The sequence below is a fragment of the Episyrphus balteatus genome, chromosome 3, assembly GCF_945859705.1.
Source record: "Episyrphus balteatus chromosome 3, idEpiBalt1.1, whole genome shotgun sequence".
NCBI lineage: Eukaryota > Metazoa > Arthropoda > Insecta > Diptera > Syrphidae > Episyrphus > Episyrphus balteatus.
In genome coordinates this window covers 12,509,810-12,532,488 of record NC_079136.1, presented here as the reverse complement: position 1 = coordinate 12,532,488, position 22,679 = coordinate 12,509,810, and the positions used below count along the sequence as shown (strand labels likewise).

Below are 22,679 nucleotides of genomic sequence, written 5' to 3'. Positions count from 1 at the left end.
CACGAATGCGCACATGTTTACATCCGAAGATTTGTTGATTAGGAAGTGTTTGGAAAATGTGATTAGAATTAAATTATAGGGTAAATAATCAGAAATAAAAAAAAAACATATATTATTTTAACATCGCGAATTTTTTGAAAAAGTCAAAAAGTGAAAATTTTCAAACTCATTTTGTGACAGTTTTTTTTCAACCCAAAAATTAAAAACGATGATGCAGAAAGCTTATGTCGTTTTCGATTGGTTTCACTCAAAGATTCACTCATTCTAAAATCGAATTCTGTTTTTTTTTTGTGTTTGTGTGTTTTTCTTTTAAATTTCAAATGTCAAATATTTATATTAATTTATTTTTCTTTCAAATAAAATATTTTAATTTTTTTAAAAATTGGTAATGTTCAAGAAATAAATAGGGAAATTGGTTTCCAAAATATTTTAAGTAGGTAAGTTTGAAAACGAATTAAAAAATTTGTTTCGGAAAAAAATTAATTTATTTCAAAAATAAAAAAAATATTGATTGAGTGATTAATTTGACTTTTAAATATTCGTATATTAGTGCTTCTCGAGTGAATTCCGATTTTAAATCGAGAAGAGAATTTCTCTTCTGAGAAGCGTTCTGCCTGTCATATTCGTGCGAATAAAACGCTTTCAGAAGGCTTCTGAATGATTCCGGACGCTTTCGGAGAGCCAATCGAAAACGACATTATTTTTTAATTTAAAAAACAATATTTGTGTTTTTTTTTTTCAAAAAACAAGTAGGTAGCGCTAGAAAGAAATACAAAAATTTTACTTTTGTAAATACCCTACTTTTTAACTACATGAGTAAAAAGTGAAAAAAAGAATGATTTTCTATAAAAAATGCTATTATTCTTTTAATACTTTGTTGTTGTACCTTCCTTTTTAAATCCTCGCACAACATCGTCCTATAGAAACCACCAATTTCGCACAGTGATAGAGTATAATGCATTTTGTATATTTTTTGCTTGTTCTTAGACCTAGTGTCACCAATATATTGCTTAAGAATTCTCCATAGGTGTTCCATAAGGTAAAAGCCAGGTGATTGAGGATGTCCACTCCACAAAACTAAATTTTTTGTTGCGAAACCATTTTTTCCCATTGTTGAGGAGTGCTTGAGGTCATTGTACTGCAGAAACTCCCATAAAATTGGCATGTCCTCATCGGCGAATGACAACATTACATTGTCCAGAATTCAGAAGTAATGGATAGCAAACATTTTTTTTTATACAAAAGATTGGCCAAACTCCAGATGAAGAAAAGCATACGCAGAAAATTAGAAAACCTCTCCCAACTAACATTTCAGCTTCGGTTAAGGTATTACAAAAGCTACATTTTAGCTTCTTTTAAACTTTAAAAAGGTTGTTGGGCATGGAAAAAGGAGAACGTTATACAATTTTGACGCTCTATAAGGATCTTAAACGAAGCTTTACCGAAGCTCTACCGAAGCTTTGAGATTTGACAGATAACTTCGGAAGAGCTTGTATAGCTCTTTAATACATGTCTTATCGAAATAAAAAAAAAACACTATAAAAACAAAAAGTAATTCTTTTTTGAATGGTTTTTATTTGATTTTAAATCATGAATTTTATCTTTTAATCTGAAATTATATTATTATTCCATTAGTTTTTAGTATATCTATTAATAATAATTTTAAAAGTATATAATTTTTTTTACCACACCCAGGAATCGAACTTCGTACCTACTTGGTGGCAGTCCGCCACTCAACCCACTCGGCCATCCTAGTATATTCATTAATGAAATCAAAAACTTAATCAGTTCAAATAGCAGAAATGTCAAAAAAAAAATGTCTGAGCTAAATAATTCAATGTCAAAACCAAAAAGTGTCCGAGCTAGATTATTCAATATCAAAACCAAAAATCAAATACTAAACTTGGTAATTTCTGTAAAGCTTCTATAAATTCATTAAGCAGGCTTTTCCAAAAAGAATCTTTTTTTCGTTTAAGTTTCTTTCACATTATTTAAACAACTTATTAGAAAATGTTAAACAAGTTCGGACTTCTATAAGCAATTAAATTCTGAAGCAAGCTCAATACAAGCTGTATAAAAAGTAGTACCTGCGAGATCTCAATTTATATAAGCTGTTGTGCTAGTTGGGATACCTTGTCTTTTTATACCATGCCGTGGGCTTACTTGTTTAGCCCGGAGATTTCTCTGGGCTTAACTTTTTGAACAGTTTTAAATCTGTGCTACCAAACTATTTTTTTCAAAAATTGTTTAGAATTTGTTTAAAAACGTGAAAACTCACTTTTGGAATGACAAAATGTAGGTATTTAACTAGTTTTGGTAGCATACATTTTTGTGTCTCTTTGTAAAACATACAAAAAAAAATACAAGAAAAACCCGAAACCGAAAATATGACAACTCTAAATTTTTGTTGTGTCTGCTGTTTTCGGAACATTCAATATGCAGTGCTGCCAAGATTTCAGGTTAAGCCCCGAGGCGTTTTTTTTTGTCCAGTTAAGAATGGTGGTAATAAAAAACACACCACCTAATATTATTTTAACAACGTGAATTTTTTTGAAAAAGTCAAAAAGTGAAAATTTTCAAACTCATTTTGTGACCGTTTTTTTCCAACCCAAATATTAGGTGTGTTTTTTATTACCACCGGTCTTAACTGGACAAAAAAAACGCAGTCTGGGCTAAGCAATTTACATGTTAAATGCAACAACACTTTAGCCCCTTGGGCTTAGTTGTTTAGCCCGGAGAATTCTCTGAGCTTAACTTTTTCAACAGATTTAAATCTGTGCTACCAAATTAACTTGTTCGTAAATTGTTTAGAATTTGTTTAAAAATCATCAAAACTGATGTTTGGAATGACAATTATTATTTTAAATATTTATTTAATAGTTAGTTTAACTTTTTTTTTTCAAAAACACAAGAAAACCCAAAAGCGAAAAATATGACAACTTTATATTTTTTTGTGTCAGCTGATTTCGGAACATTTAGTATGCAGTGCTGCCAATTTTTCTCGCTAAGCCCCGAGGCGTTTTTTTTTTAACCAGTTAAGCCCGGTAGTAATAAAAAACACACCTATTAAAAACGATGATGTAGAAAGCTTATTTTTTAATTTAAAAAACAATATTTGTGTTTTTTTTTATACATTAAAGCCTTTACATTAAAGCCTTAACTACACTTACGGCCATATTATTCACTCTGTATTTAGTTTGGATTAAAGTTAATTTTAAATCCAATCCATTTAAATCTGAATTTTATACCATGTTTCCACCTACGCTTAATCCAAGATTTAGCTAAGTAGATTTAGAATAAATCTCGAGATTCATTTTAAATCTACTTCGCAAAATCTCAGATTTGGCTACAGCTACTCTAAATCTAATATTTTCACCTACTTTCAATCCGAGATTTAGAATAAAACTCGAGATTTAGCAGTAAAGCAAAATTGTTCTAAGTCACAAAAAAGCAAATTTTACAGGGGACGATTTTTAAGCTTCAAATTGGTTTAAAGCGACAATTTTCTGCTCGTTTGCCATTGAAGTTACATAGTTTTTTATAAAGTTTGCTCTTTTCTCTTGAATAAAATATACAAGTTGACCTCATTCTATGTGCTTACTATTTTTAAATATTTTTTATAACTAAAAAACCAAACTTGGACATAGAACAATTCCTATACAAGTACGCTTTTTCCTTAAATAAAAAGTGGACTTAGAACAAAATATGATGGGACTTAGAACAATCAAGAATACTCGGGCTCATTTTCAAAAGGCTTCTTTCCTGTTTTTATTGTTCCATGTCCCATTAAACTATATTATCTGCGGAATGAAATTTTTTTTTTGACAAAAACGGTTTTCAAATTCGGAAAGAGCACGCTAAAATTAGTAAAACTGCATCATTAACTAATTTTCGGTAAAAAGTGGATTTAGATTAATTTTGCTTTACGCCGACGACGATATGTACATGAAACTCTATTTTGTTAAAAAAAAGTTTAGTTATTGTTTTTAGACCAAAAACTTTCTGCATCATTTTTTAAAGTTTTCCAGCTGGAAAAACTATAAAACTATAAAAACAAAAGCATTTGAAAATGTTCACTACATTTAACTACATTCACTTTGTTTCCAGTTTATCTCGTTGAATAAGCATTCTTTTTTCTAGAAACTTGGTTGGTCTTAAGGGCTCATGATAACATTGATGTTCTAGAAGTTTCACGAAAAAACCAATTAAATATAGCCAAATTATTCCTATACAAGTAAAAGTCCTAAATTAATTTTTAGTCAGCTAAATGTAGTATGGGAGCTTAAATTTACCCCGTTCTGCACACTACAGTCCAATACGAAATTCTTTCCAAAATTTTAGTTCGATAATGAAAACTTTTTTTATTCTGACTTTAGTCCATGCAACGCGAAAAGAATTTCGACTTAATTCAGAAATTATGAATTAAAGCTGAAGTGAAAGGAAAAATTTTGAAGTCTCCAAAGTCAACAGTGAACATGTTAACAAAATAATACATACCATCGGGTATTATAGCAAAGTAAAAATAATAAAAATGCATTATAAAAAAATTCAAGGAAAAACATCAGAAAATAAGTTTAAAGTAAAAACATCAAGATTTCGTTATCGATTTTTTGTACGGAAAATTTCGTTTCGCTTCAGCTGCGTACTGGGCTTAAGAAATTATTATCTTGACTGACTTCATTTATATTCGACCAATCAGAAGATGTAAAAAATTCTGAGAGAAATCCCTTTGAACGGGTAAATTTCTATGCTATTTTTTGTTCGTGATCTGCTGACTGGACTGACATAATTTTCAAACAATCGTAGGAATTTTTAAATTTTCAAAACGTTTATTTTTATCATTTTCACATTTATACAGATAAATATTTATTTTATTATTTTTATTATAGCCCTATAAACTATTTAAATTATTTTATATTTTATCATTTTTAAATAATACAAATAAATACAGCACTAGTTTTTCATCATTTATAGTATAAATGCGTTACATGAACCTGACATGATACTTTGCTTTCACTATATATTTCAAAGAAATTTAAAACAGTGTTAATTTATTTTGTTTTAAATATTTATTATTTTTCTTTTTTTTCAGAAAATTATTTTTAATAAATAATAATAATAATATATAGTCTTATATTGTTGCATTTTATTTTTGTTTTAAAATTTTTCTGAAACTCTCCAGCCAAAAGTTTCAGAAAAATAGGAAAAGATATTAAACAACAATCCAAACGATCATTTTAAGAAAAACATAATTTCAATTTCTAATTTTTAATGACCATTTGAATTAATTAATTGATTTAATTTAAATATATACTCATTTGCAATTAAGCATTTTGTCATACAATAATTTTATTTTACACATTTTTTTTTTCAGTTTGGTGTTTTATATAATCTGATTATTTACAAAAACAATTGGGTTTATAAAATATTGTTTTTTTTTTTTTTTTTTAGCTTAAGGACAGGTGAGGGAGGAGTGAATTTTTTGTTTGCTGTGCGGAGATCTTTTAAGTTATATCCATGTTTTGTCTTAATTCATTGAGTTGTCCTTAAAAGCTTCGCTGGAACTTAGAGCATAATCCATTTCGTTGAGACGATCGGATGCAAGTTGTTGTCTTGTACGTCCACCAAGCTGAAAGAATAATAATAAAAAATGTATTTTATTAGTTGGGTTTAAATAAGTCTGAAAATTGCTAAATTACATTATTTTAATTCTGGTGTTCAATATAGACTTTTAAGCTTATGGGAGAAGTTTTTTTTCCAAATATACCTACTAAAATTTCTTCAAAGATTTGCAAAAATTCAATTAAAGGATGGAAGAATTCAAAAATCTAAGGAATTTAATCAAATAGTACATACGCCAAAATTTTAATTTTATATTCAAATCGTTTCCGCATAATTATTTATCTAATCCTTTTGAAACCTAAGAAATATTCATTCATAGTTTACCTCAGCAATATACCCCTAATTCCCCAAGATTTACATTCTATGAACCTATTTGAGTATTCAAAAACAACAAAATTCAAAACCAAATGAGCATTAATTTATTCACGTAAAGGGAATACGTCGACGAAAGAAAAATATTCTTCTCAAAACACACAGAGAATTCTTGTTTCCTTCCTGTTTCTGATAGTTTATAGTTAGCTCTGTATACTAACTGTGTTAGCCTAAGTTTAGAATCCATTAGTGTGGACCAATTGAATTAAAGAAGAAAACCCACCAAGACGAAGAAGTTGATGCTTTTTTTTTTTTTTAATATTCATCAAACTATACTGTGACTTTTCTTCTTATCTTTATTATATTTCTTTGAAAATATTAAAGTAAAATAAGTTCATTGCCTTGGAATAATAAGTCTGAAAGTAATAAAAAATTATTCAGAGCAAAAGGCTTGAATTTAAAAGCCTTTATAATAAACTTGATTATATGAGAATTTTTGTTTGTTTCTTCATGGAAATTAGTTTAGTAATCATATCAAAAATAGTCCCACGGGGCATCATAATTCATATCAATATAAATTCATCCTTAGAGGAAATACAATATTGATACTCCTCCTTTCAATATTTTTTTTAGAAATTAAAATCAGTGTGATGTATGTTAATAAAAAGGATATAATTTAACATAAAGGGGACTTGTTTATGATGTACACAGATATGAAAAAAGAAAACAATTACCTATTTAAAATTTTCACAGCATTCAGAGGAGCATACACATTTGTTTTGAGGAGTTGAGTTGTTTATTAATATTTTAAAAATTTCTATTATATCCCACTTTTAATAGCTTGGCGCTAGGAAAAGCGTTGTCTAAACATGTAGGATGCAAATTTCAAGATTAACATTATAAATTTTTGTAATCCATAATTATATTAATTTTTATAAGTTATGAGTTAAAACTTCATATTTTCCTTTTTTCAATATACTCAATCTAGACTTGACTGGGCAAAAAAGAACGATTTTTGGATTTTTAGGTAAAAGGTTATTGATTAAAATAGATAGAACTTATTGTGTCACTGAGGTGTATGCGTAACTTTTTTTCATATTGAAAAATCTTAAGGAATACGGACTTTCGAGTGTTACGTTCTCTTAAGACTACTATTATTTTGAATTTATAAGAAAAGTCAAATTGGTTTCTGCTCATTTTTAAATAGGTTTTAAATAGGTTTTAAAAAAATTAATCAAGAGCATGAAGTATGTTATGTGATTTAAATTGACTTTAATGTTTTGAATTTAAAACAGATTTAATGATTTATTCTATCACGTCTAGTTTTTGAGCTTTGCTCATCATTTTTTAAAACTCAAAAACAAATTTGCGATAAAATTTGAAAAGTTTAAGTCCTGGTTTAAGGAACACCACCCCCTGGCAAAATCTGTCATTTTGAAGAAGGCAAATTGATGTGTGTCTCCCAAATGAGTTATTTCATCAAATCTGTAGGTATCTAATATAAAAATATTTTGTGTGCATATTTTATTTTTTTTCTGTGAGGAAAATATTTTTTTTTATCTTTGAGTTTTTTTTTGCTTTTTTTCTCGGTCCTTATGAATGTAACCTAATTTGTCTTCATGAGCATCAAATTTCCAATGGTTTGGTATACGTTTGAAAATTATGCGATTTTTCAGCCAAAGCCAATCAATGTTCAGCTCACTCAACTTCATTCAAGCGCTAAGGTAAGTAAGATCTAAGACCTTATTACCAGGAAAGCACTTAAGTTAATGGTTTTTTTTTCATTGAACAGAAAGTATAAAGCATCATTAAGTCAAGCACTTCCGAATTTACTCACATTTAGTTATTTTTGGTCTGAGTCCCAACTTTTAAAATTGTGCTGTTTTTCGTAGAAGAGAGCGCTTTACACTGAGGGAAAAAACAACTTAAAATCAACGAAAACCACGTTGGAATGATTTTGCGTTGAAGACGAAAATTTTAAAATCAAAGTAGAACATCGTTAGTTTAAAGTGGTTTACCGTTATAAAACATCTTTAAATCAAAGTTGTTTCAACTTTAAAAAAAAAGTATCAATTTATTAAAAAAAAAAAGAAAAAATTGGCAGCATTTTACATTTTACGTTGCGTTTTTTCCCTCAGTGTACCAGTCTGATAAATTTAGTACTAAAATTTCTTTTTAGTTTACTCTCGATCCAAATATTCGAAGCTCAGTCAAGTAACTCTTTCTAACACAATATACACAATTGTTTTTTCCATTAAGGGCCAATTTTTCAATAGTCAGTTAAACAGTCAGTTAGTACTTATTCCTAAGGATAGAGAAAAAATCAATTTTTCAACAAGCAGATATACCTTATTCCTAAGAATAAAACTATTTGCTTCTTTCAGAGACGAATAAAAATTATTCTAAGGAATAATCTCAACAAAAATATTGTGTCAGTTGTCAAAGCTGTTTTGAAAGAATTTTGAAAAAAATACAGTGAAACACAAGAAAACAAAAACAATCATCAATAAAAATGACGTTTAATTTTAAATATTTTTGAATTTGACAATTTTGTTTTGTTATTCTGTAGAATAAATTATTCTTGATTGAAAAATTAAATGTTTTTATCTGATTGTTTATGAGCCTAATAACTTTATTCGTCGAACAGTTAACAGACTGTTTATTAGAAGATTGAAAAATTGGCTCTAAGAGTCTTTTCTTTTCTTAAAAAAAAAAAAGAAAAAATAATCCTTTTTATCAAAAAAACAAAACCGACTTCAATGGATAGAAACTTAGATTGGACCACATTGCAGGCACCAGCTTTCAAAATTGGTTCACTCAGTCCAAAGTCATAAGTTAACAAACAAAAACAAAATACAGACGAATTGATAACTTCCTCCTTGTTGGAAGTCAGTTAAAAAATTCAAAAAGTCCGTTAAGTGCCGCAAATTATACGAAATTTAAATACCATTAAACGGCAATACACTGCAAATATTTGGAAAATTTTATTGAAAACACGAAGGAAAAACAATGAAAAGGTCAAAAGTCCCACGCCAAATTGACGACCAGACTTTGTGTCTCTGTTTGTTTCAACACTGTAATTACCTTAAAATGTATAAAAATAAATAAACAAATCAATACTCACTAATTGTCTCATGAATTTTATCAAACGATATCTTGGATATGGATTGATTTCACTTCCTTCCTCACTGGGGAACATCTGTAGAATTGCATCGGGATGAATTTCATCTGAAACTGTTCCCAATGAACGTTTACCATGTCCACCATAGCATGCATGACCGTATGCGTTACAACCCTCTGTAAAGATATAACAAAAGAAAAAAGATTTATCAAAATTTATTATCGAATATTGGTATAACGTTTGTTATCGGTATTTTCGTATTAAAGGTTATATTTTTTTTTTCTTGTGAATAAAATAGTTCTGTGTCATTTTATGAATAGCACCAGCATCGGTAAAGGCGTGGGCAAGACAAGTCACGCACTTTGAATACTAAATTCACATTAACTATGTACACATTAAAGCTGAATCATTTAATGTCCTGGAAGAGTATAATAATTATTATTATGATTTGTGAAAACGTGATTGCTCTCATGTTTTTGTATTGAATTCCCTGATTTATTTGATTTGTATACCTATACAATACATTCATATATTTAGATACATGTATTGTCCTTCGGGAGATACTTTGTGCTAATTATTAGATCTATAAATGGAAACAAGGACCTAGACAAATTAAATTTCAATTGAATTCGATTATAAAGGCCAAGGAATCATTTCCGTTTAAGTTTAATTACTCAATTAGGTTTAAAGTAGGTTGAAGTTTGTGAGATTATAAGTATTTAACGCTATGATTGAGCTTTAGGACGTTATTGAAAAAATTCAGAACCTTCAAAGGTTTCATTTTTCTCCTTCTATTCTTCGAAAGTGCCATCTACCTATTTTGATTACATTTCATTTGCATTTGTTAATCGTCAAAAGAATGCATTTTATTTTTTCTCCGAAATTGATTAAAAAAATAAATTTCAATTTTTTGGAAGAAGAATATATAATTAATTAAATAAAACTACATCCCTTATTGATGAAAGTGAAAAATCATATATCATCATACATATTTTAAATAAATACACAGTGATATTTTTGCAGAACTAGTTAAAGCAAAAACCCTTTGGTACCTAGTTGAATCATGTATTTTATCACCTGTGCTTAACCCATTTACACAAAAATCACAATATTTTGTTTTTCGGTTCACCGTCCAAAAAAGCCAACGAATATTTTCAAAAGGGTTAATAAAACAATCCATAGTATAAAACCTATCGAATTTTTGTTACTCTAATTTAAATATTCCAGCAATTTTCCATAGTATAGTCTGAGTTAAGATGTTTGATAAAGTAACTTCACTAGATTATTTTTGAAAGTTTTTCTTTTATCACTATGCAGCAGTCGAAAACTTTGAAACTGGTTCAATAACTTGAGTTCGCTATGTTGTTGAAATTAAACCTGAATTCAGGTATAATTTTTACAACTGAAAATCTTCACAGGATCTGTATACGATATTTTCGAACTCATGAAGGAAGTAAAACTCAAACAACAGCATTTAGTTTTCAAAAGAATCGAATACATAAGACCTTTAACTGTAGTTCTACTGACCATTTTCGAAAAGACTGTCTATTGGTGTTGAAATATGTGAAGGATCCAGGGGAAAAACAGCACAAGTCCATTCCAACTCATTTCGAGAAAAACGCATTTTAAAATTTTGTTCTTCATACAACTTAGTACCTAATAAAAGCACACAGTTTATTTATTTTTTCAGCAAGTCTTAAATTTGTTTTTTAAAAGTTAGGATGCCATCATTAATCATTAGTTTAGTTTTGATAAAAGTGGACATGTGCCGTTTCTCCCCTGGACCCTTCATGTACTTCAAAAGTAACCAAAATGGACATATTGGAAGGTTCTGAAGGTTTTTTTTCTTCTCCTGAAAAAAATATCATATTTTGAAAATAATTTATGCAAGTCAAAAGAGCGTAATCTAAAGTAAATGAAGGATGTTGTTTTGCAAAAGAGTTTTCCATCTCTTTGCAGTCTTGGCAACAAAAAAACAATTCCTGATTATTCAATACAGAGGTTACTGTTTGAAAATTGATAATTTGAAGAAACTTCAGAAGATTGTTGTAGTCCCTGATGATATACATACATAGATGGAAGTTCACGCACTTCTTGGATACGATCTTATCAAACGCTTAACACTTTCATCCAATGGGTATCAATTCTCAACATTAATAAAAAAAAGAGAATATCATGTCCATAATGTTGTGGAATTAAATACTGACATTGAACTACCCTTTACGATTAAAAGACGTTGCAGAAAAGATTGTAAGAATCTTTAACCAAATAATAAAATTGATATAGTTCTTGTGAAACTTGTGATGATATTTGGTAGCTGAATTGTTCTAAAAGATTGCTTTCCGGTTGCATTGTTTGATGACGTACCTACTTGAAAAGTTGCAAAATGCAAAATACTATACCTTAATGGATTTTGATAATTTTGTTTGTCCATGTGCCAGTCAAACAATCTAGCAAGAAGTTAAGCAGAGGTTTAACATTTGAGTCGTTATATTTGAAAGTGTTATATTTGAAAGTGTTATAAGTCACAGTTTGCATTCTTTAAAAAAAACATCATTTTTTTCAGAAAATTTACCAATCCAAAAACAAAAATCAGGGTAAAAACTGTCATGCTAACCTTAAACATAGTTTGATGTAATAGAATAGGTAATGTTTTTCGTTTCGCTTTGGAAAGGTTAAAACAAATTTACAACTTCGTTAACTATTATTGAAATGGGTCACTGTGGTGTATGCGTAATATTTTTTGTATTCTATTTTTAGTATGTTTTAGTTTAATAATTTAATTTAATAAAAATACAATTAACGACTTAGTGGGAAGTAATTGCTCTAAGAGGTCTAGTTGTCCAGATTCTTTAAGCTATTAACTTATATAAAATTTTTATAAAAGTAAAACAACAAAATACTTTTAAAAATCCTTAAATCTCTAAGCCAACTGAGATTACTTATTTTCTGTCACACAACCAACATTGAAGCTATTTATTACAGACTCATAAGTTTTGCTTTTCTCATTCCTCAAAACTACAATCTAGTGCTAATCGACATCATGCAATCTCTCGTACAAAGGTTTCAAGGAACGGACCACGGTTAACTCACATTTCAAAGTATTTAACTGAGATCTATGTACCTCAACACATACACAGTGATGACAAGTATTTTGGTTAACCGCCCAAGGGGCTTTTTTTACAACTTTTTCTGGACTGGCAAAGCACATGAACTTGAAAACTACTTGGATAAGATGTACTTTGGCTGAACTACGATACAGTTTGTGATCAAAAAGTTACTTCATTGTGAATTGTGATGCTCAGTCTATCAAAATAATTTGAAGTAGACTAATTGTTAAGTCTTCACCATCACCATTAGATGGTTTTCATATTGAAATCGAGCATTGTTATAAATCTAAAACTCTTCAAATGTCTTGTCAACCAACGCAAAGATAATTAAATCACCTTTGAACTTTCAAACAAAAAATACGTCCACCAAGTCAATTTCTTTACAAAGGTCAGCCTTATCCATAATTAATGAAAGCTGCCAGTCAATCGAATACAATGCAACTCCAAGCCTTGGTCTATATAAATTACCATAGTTAAAAATAAAGCTCTGGGATCCTGCAAAAAGAAAATAATCCAAACCACAGACTTTATTGCCGCTAAATGAAAAAATCTGTTTCAATCCTCGTGATACGAGTATGTTTTGTTTTCATATTCTCCGATAACCATTTATCTGCACAATTGTTATTGTCGGTTTTAAACGCTTTGGGGATGGAGCAATTGTCCCACTTTAAAAAACATTTTGTTAAGAGTCCCAAAGACAGGAAAAAATATTGTTTTGTGTGTGTGGGAGTATTGTTGTTCTTTACGATTTTGGTTTCGTTGTACTTTTTGAAAAGACACACACATTTTCGGTGATGATTTCAGATACTTTTTATAACAATGTTATGTTAAAGCAAAAAGTTTTCTAAATCGTCTTGATAAAAATAAAATTTGCCATCCTGAATGATTCATGATGTTAATAGAAATGCAAATAAATATAATTCAATGTTGAATTTAAAGTAAAAGTGTGAAAACTCAATTCAAAAACAACTTTAATTGGACGACAGCAAAACATCCCCATTTCATATATTTCAAAAATAGAATAGGAAGTATAGAAGTTCGCTGAATAGGCTCCTCCATATCCTTCAATTGCATCCATAAACTCTCAAATAGATTGTGACGTTGAAATGGTTTTGTTTTTCACCAGCAAAACGTGCAACAATCAAAGGCATAAATTAAACTAAACAACGATTCTGATGGTGTTGTAGGAGGTGGTACACAGACGACACACCATCATCTAGTAATAAGATTGAGTTGTTCTTTAGAAACTGCACAGGATAGGTACATACAGATGAAGGGGGCCGAGAGCTTCTTGTTATCTTTAAAAGTCAGTTAAGGTTTCCGGAAATAAGGTTGTTTTGACAGAGAGCAAATATGATTAGAGTCATTTCGGAATTCGAAAAGTGACATTTCAAAAATTATACTATCGTGAAAAGGTCATGTTCTTTATGTGAGACTATTGAAATTGTGGTTATATGAAACAAATAGTCATTCCCACAGGAAAGTGTTTTAACTGACATTTTGCATCGTCATAAAATTTACATAGAAACTAGAGTACCTACACACAAAGTTAAAAGGATTTTAAAGCATGTTGTGCAATCTATTAATGCATCTTAAGTTAATTGCCAGATGGTTGCGTTATGTACAAACGATGTGGAGTTATCTTTTTGCATTCATCCCAAGGATGAAAAACGATGTGCAGTTTTTACTTTTGGAAAGTGAATGAAGTGAGAGTGAAAACTTTATGTTAATTTTAAAGACCATAATAAAGATCAAAGAATGTTCAAAAATCGTTAAATTTAAACTGGACTCAAATCAAATGGAAAAATCAGGACCTTTTGTATGTAGTCTCCTTTTGGTGAAGAGAACTAAGTCCATTGAGGAACTTACTCGTCGTTCCCACTGAGTCTAAAAAGGGCATATTTTTCACGTCTATAATTCCGAAAATGTGCGGTTTTTGTTCCTTCTGAATGTGAAAGTAAATCCCACATTCACCAAGAAAGTTTATTAAAAAGAATGATGTGATTTTAATTTGTTTTTTTTTACAGAATCTTGAAAAGTATCAGTTCATTTAAAAATTCGGTTTTCCAGATTCTGAAAATGTGCATTAATGCTCACGGAACAAGCCCCCGTCGCACAGTGTGGGAATTCGCGAATTTAGCGGAATAAAATTAATAACGCTTGCATTTTAAATTTTGTTGTAGTTTTTTTTGTGATTAGTTCATTGAATATGTGTATACAATCAAATTTAATTCACATTTTGCTGATATTTTATTTAAGTTTTTGTAAAATGAGCTTTGAAGTGACAGGTTATTTTCACCAAAAAGTACTTTTTTTTTGAAAATCATAATTTACAAAAAAAACTTTTGAGGAATGATTTATTGTTTAATTTTATGACAAATATGAATAAAATAAAGAAAAAAGTTAATTATTGTCAGAATTGACTAGGTTTTTTGCAAACCGATATGTCAATGACGTTGTTTATGAACTAAAGAAACTATTCTCTAAAAGGCTACTAAAACGTACAAGATACTATTTGAAAGGATGTTTTAAATTATGTAGCTTTATTTATGCACAATCAATGTTTTTTTTTAAATTGGTAAGTGTTCTGTCACGAAATTTTTCTGCCATACATCATCAAGGATATCAATAATTAAAAGAACCGTAAACTTCCTGTCGAAAAAAAATCAGTTTAACTGGAATAGACAATTTGTTTTTACCAATCGTGTTATTCTTGTAAAATAAAAAGCCAATTTGAATTTATTTAATTGTTTTGACTATATGTTTTGTTTTTAATGTAAACAATTTCACCCTTACTAATTCCTTTTTCCACTTTTTCCGCAAACTAATTTCATATGCAGTTGAAATTTCTTCAAAGCTAAATGAGTCTTGTACTTTCTTCTCCTTCATTTTTTCACAGCACTCATTAAATGATTTTCTAGATCTACCCACACTTGCAGAATTCGAAGGGGAAGGAATTTCGTAAAATATTTGCTGTGGTATTACTAATTAGCCACTGAGCCAGGAAGCATTTTTGCATTCAAAGCTTTCACGGTTCCTGTTTTTTGACCATAACTGATCTAACTTAAAACAAGTTGTCCTCACAGACGCCTTTAATGATTTAACTGCTTCTTCAGAAAACGTTATGTTACCAAAAACATTTAAAACAAATGACATAACTGCCTCAAAGCGCTTAATTTTTATTTTTGAGACCCAAACATCAAATATGTCCTTCTTTGTTATTTGGAAAGACATTCTTTAAATTATATAATACCGAAATATTTTGTTAAATTAAAAGGATAGTTTGCTTATTATTCAAATAACATACCACATTATAAAAAGACGAAAATTAATACTCCACAGTACATATACACACAATAACAAAACACAGCACTTATAACAAGTAAAATTAATTTTAATACCGATTTTCAAAGTATCAAATATAAAATTTTGTGAAAAATACGCGTTAATTGTTTTTTTTTTTTTAATTAATTTATTTTTATTATTATAATTGGAACACCCTTTATCAGATGTAATATTTTTTTTTTTATTATTGATAGTTTTCGTTTTTAATTTTTATAATAACTTAATTCTTTTTTTTTCTTACTGTTAACTTTGAATTTGAACACCCTGTATTTTTATTGGAACTATTTTAAAATCAAATTCACAAATTTTTTGAACACCCTGTGAAATAAAAAAAGTTTCTAATTCTATAACATTCTTCTTCTAACAAAATACCAAAAAGTTATGCAATTTTTACGGTATGCCATCATTTTTTTTTTTTTGATGGTCATTTAGAAAAAAAAAAAAAAAATATATCATAACAAAATTGGGGTGTCAAATTTTAGTGATTCTTGATAGATAATAAATCAAGCTTTGCATTGAATATTGTCTCTAGGCGGAATAACGCGGAATAACTAAAGTTTTGCTCTAACAAAGGTACAAAAATCGAAAAAAACACATTTTTTTAACTTCAATCACCAAAACAAAAATGTAAAACACCCTGTGAAATAAAAAATTACTTAAATAATTATACTTTGATATTTAGAAAATATAAAAAAAATAAAACTTTTATTAAAACGCACACCAAACGCACGAGAAAAAATTAAGAGCAAAGTAATCTCTTTCACCAAATAAACAGAAAAAAAATCGCCAACTGCAACTTCGAAGCTATTTATTTTTGTTTACATGATTCCCACCTATCAATGCTTTTGTTATCACTTTCTACAATCTATTAGCTTTAAGAAAAACCGGTTTTGGCATCAAACAAGACAAGTCATTTTTCGAATTAAATTCCGCTAAATTCGCGAAATCCCACACTGTGCGTCGCACAGTGGGACGACCCATAGCAATAAATAAAATGTACAACTATTTTAGCGGTACTTTTTATTAATTGTTAAGTCTTCCTAAATATGAAAGCTCTAAATGTAAAAAAAAAAAAAATGCACGACTGGGGTCGCACGTACATACTTGCTCTTGCAGTTCAAAGCACTTTTATGTTAGTTTACTTGTAGATTTTGCGAGCTGCCTCTATATAACTTTTTAAGAAATTTTGTAGAGGTTGGGAAAGAGCCGACATTTAGGGCAAATTTTTTTTAATATGAAAAAATTTTTTTTTTTTATTTGACTTTTTTTGGAAAAAATAAAAAAGCAGTTTTATTGCAATAGCTTTAAATATTATGTCTGCAAAGTTTAATCAAAATCGTTAAAGCCGTTTTCGAGTTATTTGGTTAAATTGAAAAATTTGTATGGGAGGTACCCTTTCTAAGCGAGATATAAAAAAAACTAAAAGAAAAACAACTTTCAGAATTCCATAAAAATCATCTGTACCAAATTTGAAAAAAATCCATCTACGCGTTTAGGCTGTGGAAATGTGTACAGATGGACGTACAGACGCACAGACGCACGGAGGGAATTGCGAGACCCACTTTTTTGGAATTCTCCATCATCGTAATGTTGGTTTTGATTAAAACCTCACATTTTTTTTTTCGACACGAAACCAATACTTGCCCTATTGAGCAAGTAAAAATACATTGATCAATTGGTGTACGAGTAATCGATGCGTTAGCATTGGTATTTTTTGCGGATTATTTTTTGAAAGTTTTTTGATAGTTTTGGAAATATTCGTGTGGTTATAAATCAATTCAACAATGGTTAATAATAGTAATGAAGCTATCTTCATTAAAAATGGTTTTTAAAAAAGTGGATTTTTTTTTGTGGTTGTGTTTTTTATGTCCATTTTTAGTGTATTTGTTTGTGCTAAAAAAACATCGTTCTTAACTTTAATACGTAATTTATAAAAATGGTTGAAAATGGGTCTTGGGTTCTTTTTTGTTTTATAATCAGCAATGTGTTAATGGAAAATAAAAGTGGTATTAATAACCGTGGAATGAGACCAGGCGAATGGTTAAAGACTTCACTATTGATTTTGACGAAAAATTAACAATATGATTGTGGAGTTTTATGTTTATATTGGTATTAAGGGATATTGGTACTCACTTTTAGCTTGACTCTCTTGTGCTGCCAAAACTACGGTGCATACTAACACAAAAAAGAACGATATTGATTGCTTCATATTGGATTTTTCTGAAAATAAAAAAAAAAACAATACGTTTAAACCAAATATTTTAAATATTGATTGATAATAAAATCCTTCCTTATTGCATAGACTTTAAATCTTTCAAATACATACTATTTAACAGAAACAAAAGGAAATATTTTGAAAATCTTCATGGGTTTATTGTTAAACGAAAGAATTCTCCTCCTTTAAATATTCAGATCTAAAAGACGTAAATTGAAATCGTTGAAATGTATCTTTAACCAAAGAAAACTACTACGTGTTTTGAATGTTAATCTTGATTATGTTTTTGGAAATTAGGAAGTGGTATGAAAATAGGTTATATGTATACATTACATTATGTATATATATACTTTTGACCTTTTTAATTATGTGCTTTTGATCTATACCAGTTATTATAATATAAACATTAGTTCTTCATTCATTTTTCAATCATAGGTATAAAATACTCATACAAATAGATATTTTATGTACATACACAGTGCCGGATTAACCATGTCATGGGCCTCTAGGCAAAATAATTCTAGGGCCCTTTTCCGATGCTTTTTCAATATCATAAGCTATTTTTAAGTTTGGTTAGAAATTTGTGCAGGTAACTTACTAGAGACTAATCGGATATAATCTGGTGTCCTATCATGTCATTTTATAAATGTAAACTAAAAGTTTTGAAATAACTATAATAAATATTGTAGTGATATCTCAACAAAAAAATTTTAGCAACTTGATGGTTCACAGATAATTTTTATTAACGATAAGTTATTAGAAAATATATTAGATTCAAAAGGTATAAGTAGGTATACCTATCCCGACTTTTCACGAGTCGATTTTAACCACATGATATGTCTCACGGCTTAAGTCGACTAGGACTCTAGTATGGGGATTGTCACTTTAGTCGCGTGCGGCTTACGTTCACACGACTCGACTGATGCCAAAAAGCTTCGCCGCACGGCGAAAATCGACTCTTTATAAGTCGGCATTACGGTTTCATTATTCATTATAAAACTGGAAAGAGAAATCATGAGAAAAAGTTTCAATTTTGATTTTATTATTATTATAGACAAGGCAAATTACTCAAAACAGAGATCCGCAAAACAGTTCCAAAGCCGGAACGAACATGGAACGATGGAACGGTTCTTTTTTCGGTCGGAACAAGTTCCTGGAACTAGTTCCGCGGAACTATCTAGAATTTTAGTTTTTTTTCAGGAAAATGCATCAAAAAAAGATATAGTATGATATTGAATATTTTCTCCTGATGGCCGTTTAAAGCGACCAGAAAAACTTATGTCAGTTGAAACAAACTTATTCTACCTTTTAAAGCGGCCAGAAAAACGTATGTCGGTTGACACAAACTTAATCTACCTACTAGTTCCTGGAACTAGTTCCGCAGAACTATCTAGAATTTAAGTTTTTTTTTCAATAAAATGCATCAAAATAAGAAATAGTATGAATTTGAATATTTTTTCCTGATCCTGGAACTGGAACTATTAATGTAGTTCCATGTCCGTGAGCATGATTCATAAGAAAGTAGTTGTGGTTTTGGTTTGTGCATTTTTGGCGCTCAACTGGTTCGCATCCATGTGTGTTGGCTTTGGATGAGAATTCTATGACATGCGTGTGTGTATTGTGTATTTCAAACAGAGACAGAGATATATTCGCATTCGTTTTGTTTCTTGTTCCTCTTCTTCTTTCTTTCTATTGTGTGTGGCTGTGTCTGAACGATGGAACTGTTTAAATTAATTTTGGGGAAATAGTGGAACTAGTTCCGAGTGAGGAACTAGTTCCAGGAACTATTTGGCTGCGGAACTATCCATCTATAGTCTGAAACGCGTCTGAAACGCGTCCGAAACGCGTTTGAAACGCGTCTAAACGCGTCCAAAATGCATCTGAAAAGCGCCTAAAACAAGCCTGAAACGAGCCCAAAACGCGTCTGAAACGCGTCCAAAACGCATCCAAAACGCATCCAAAACGCGTCCAAAACGCGTCTGAAACGCGTCCGAAACGCGTCCAAAACGCGTCTGAAACGCGTCCAAAACGCCTGAAACGCGTCCAAAACGCATCTGAAACGCGCCCAAAACGCGCCCAAAACGCGTCCAAAACGCGTGTGAATCGCGTCCAAAACGCGTCTGAAACACGTCTGAAACGCGTCCGAAACACGTCCAAAACGCGTCTGAAATGAGCCCAAAACGCGTCTGAAACGCATCTGAAACGCGTCCGAAACACGTCCGAAACGCGTCCAAAACGCGTCTGAAACGCGTCCGAAACGCGTCCGAAACACATCTGAAACGCGCCCAAAACGCGTCCAAAACGAGTGTGAATCATGTCCGCGTCCAAAACGCGTCTGAAACTTGTCCAAAACGCGTCCAAAACGCGTCCAAAACGCGTCTGAAACACGTCTGAAACGCGTCCGAAACACGTCCAAAACGCGTCTGAAACGCGCCCAAAACGCGTCCAAAACGCGTCCAAAACGCGTGTGAATCGCGTCCAAAACGCGTCTGAAACGCGTCCGAAACACGTCCAAAACGCATCTGAAACGCGCATAAAACGCGTCCAAAACGCGTGTGAATCGCGTCCAAAACGCGTCTGAAACACGTCTGAAACGCGTCCGAAACACGTCCAAAACGCGTCTGAAATGAGCCCAAAACGCGTCTGAAACGCATCTGAAACGCGTCCGAAACGCGTCCGAAACGCGTCCAAAACGCGTCCAAAACGCGTTTGAAACGCGTCCAAAACGCGCCTAAAACGCATCTGAAACGCGCCCAAAACGCATCTGAAACGCGTCCAAAACGCGTCTGAAACGCGTCTGAAACGCGTCCAAAATGCATCTGAAACGCGCCCAAAACGCGTCTAAAACGCGTCTGGAACGCGTCCGAAACGCGTCCGAAACGCGTCTGAAACGCGTCCAAAACGCGTCCGAAACGCGTCCAAAACACACCTGAAACGCATCTGAAACGCGCCCAAAACGCGTCTGAAACGCGTCCGAAACGCGTCTAAAACGCGTCCAAAACACGTCCGAAATGCGTCAAAAACGCGTCCGAAACGCAATTTGTTATTTGTGAAAACTATTTTCTCTAAATAATATCTACCACACAAATTCTTCGGCACGCCACAAAAATTTATTTCCACCATCAAAATGCACAGCCTTAGCCTTGTGCATTTAGAAAAAAAAGTAATACAAAAATGATACAAAAACAACCACCAATTGATTTGGAAAATAAAGGTATGCTGATTATAAAATTGATGAATTATAAAGTTGTTGATTTTTCTGTCTTTTAGTGGCGATCAATTCCAGACATCATTGACTGAGTTTACAGCAGCTTCAGCCTTGAGCATTTAGAAAAAAAAAATCATAACAAGATACAAAAACTACCACCAAAGTGCAGACTGCAGACGCAGAGTATTTTTTCTTTTTCCTTTTCTCAACTGGCCAGGCCACAGGCGCGTGCCCAAGGATCTTTTTTTTATGTATTTTGTTTTCAAAAAAAAAAAAACTATTTTGTGTTTTTCCAATAAAATATTAAATAATAGTTTAAAAGAATTGTTTGTTTGTTTTGAAGATTTTTTTATTTTCAGATGAAATTAAAATATGGATTTTAGCAGTACGGATATGAAAGTGCTCCAAATAAGTACTTTAAAAGTACAAGTTTCAGTGCTTTTTCTGTAGGTTAAAAAAGTACTGGAAAATGTACATCAGAACCACTTCCAGAAGTGCTTCGCTGACGCACTTTTGAAGTACATTTGTCTGTACTATTAATGGAGGGGAAATTTATTTCATCTTGCATGCAAAAAAGAGATAGCTGCTTCACGTATTCTTATATACAGAAAGTATATAACTGAGTTTTTTCCCGAGCTCCTATCTTTTTTCAGTGGAAAAGAAGTACTTCTTTTACGTACATATTTCACCGGTTTTTTCTGTAGTTCTGCGTTTGCTGGGAAAACACATCTGAAACGCGTCCGAAACGCGTCCGAAACGCGTCCAAAACGCATCCAAAACGCGTTTGAAACGCGTTCAAAACGCGTGTGGGTGGTTTAGTTTTTTTTTTAATTGATAACACTGGTCAACAAGGTTTTTGCCACAAGAACCAAAATATACTTTCCTAGTAGTGTTGGATGTGTTGAACTCGAATCTGGCATCGCTGGGTTGGGCCCTTCAGGTTGGGATGGGAGTCATAATTCATTATAAACACATGTATATTAAGGGTACCCAAAACCCCTTTAGTGCGCGCTCATTATAAAAAAAAAAAAAAAAAAAATAGAAGATCAGTGGTAGAAGTAGAAGATCATGTGGTAATTATAGTACTAGATCAACTCATGAGTAAACTACCACCTCCAATGAAACGGGGCTAATGTTTAATGATTTGCAAACGTTTTTTTATTCTTCTTTTTTCTTATTTTTACTAATACAAATGTAATGCTGTTTTTTATTGAAGGTACAACTCCAAGAAATTTTGTTTGTTCGTAGTCGGGGCGAGGGGCCCCTAGCTGAAGTGGGGCCCCTAGGCAGCTGCCTAGTTTGCCTTGAGACTAATCCGGCACTGTACATACATACATATATGGTAGCTTATCCTGAAGTTGACATTTTATAAGATTTGTTATTTTATAATTGATATATTAGTCTAATGGCCAATTTCATAAAGCCCTTTTAAATATTTATCAGGCCTTTACGTCCTAAAATGACGTTTGTTTCATACAAAAAACGTCATTTAAAAGCCTTTTAAATGCTTATGAAATCGGCCATAAGAGACTAATTTTTGGAATTTGATGTATAACCCAAGAGTAGAGGTATAAAAAAATCCAACACATACTTTTTGTGCCAGAGAATATCATGCAAGTACCAGCGAACACCATGGCATATTTACCTACTAAGGTTTTGAACGTAGTATAGTACTCCTATCTATACTAGCTGTATGTTGTAGGTATTTAATTCTCTTTAAAAGGGGGTTAAAGAATCCTGTTTTTT

General features: G+C 31.1%; 1 protein-coding gene across 2 annotated transcripts in view; it reads right to left on the bottom strand.

Annotated features, from left to right (window-relative positions):
- Window positions 1–5,428: 5,428 nt before the first annotated feature.
- Window positions 5,429–22,679, bottom strand: part of LOC129914322 (neuropeptide CCHamide-2) — a 38,943-nt gene continuing 21,692 nt past the window's right edge. For both annotated transcript variants that reach the window (XM_055993514.1, XM_055993513.1), the window contains exons 2-4: window positions 17,644–17,730; window positions 9,059–9,231; window positions 5,429–5,629 (exon numbers count right to left, since the gene is read on the bottom strand). In XM_055993514.1, the coding sequence (XP_055849489.1) occupies window positions 5,528–5,629; window positions 9,059–9,231; window positions 17,644–17,719 (351 nt within the window). In that variant the 5' untranslated portion in view covers window positions 17,720–17,730 and the 3' untranslated portion in view covers window positions 5,429–5,527. The remainder of the gene's footprint in view (window positions 5,630–9,058; window positions 9,232–17,643; window positions 17,731–22,679) is intronic.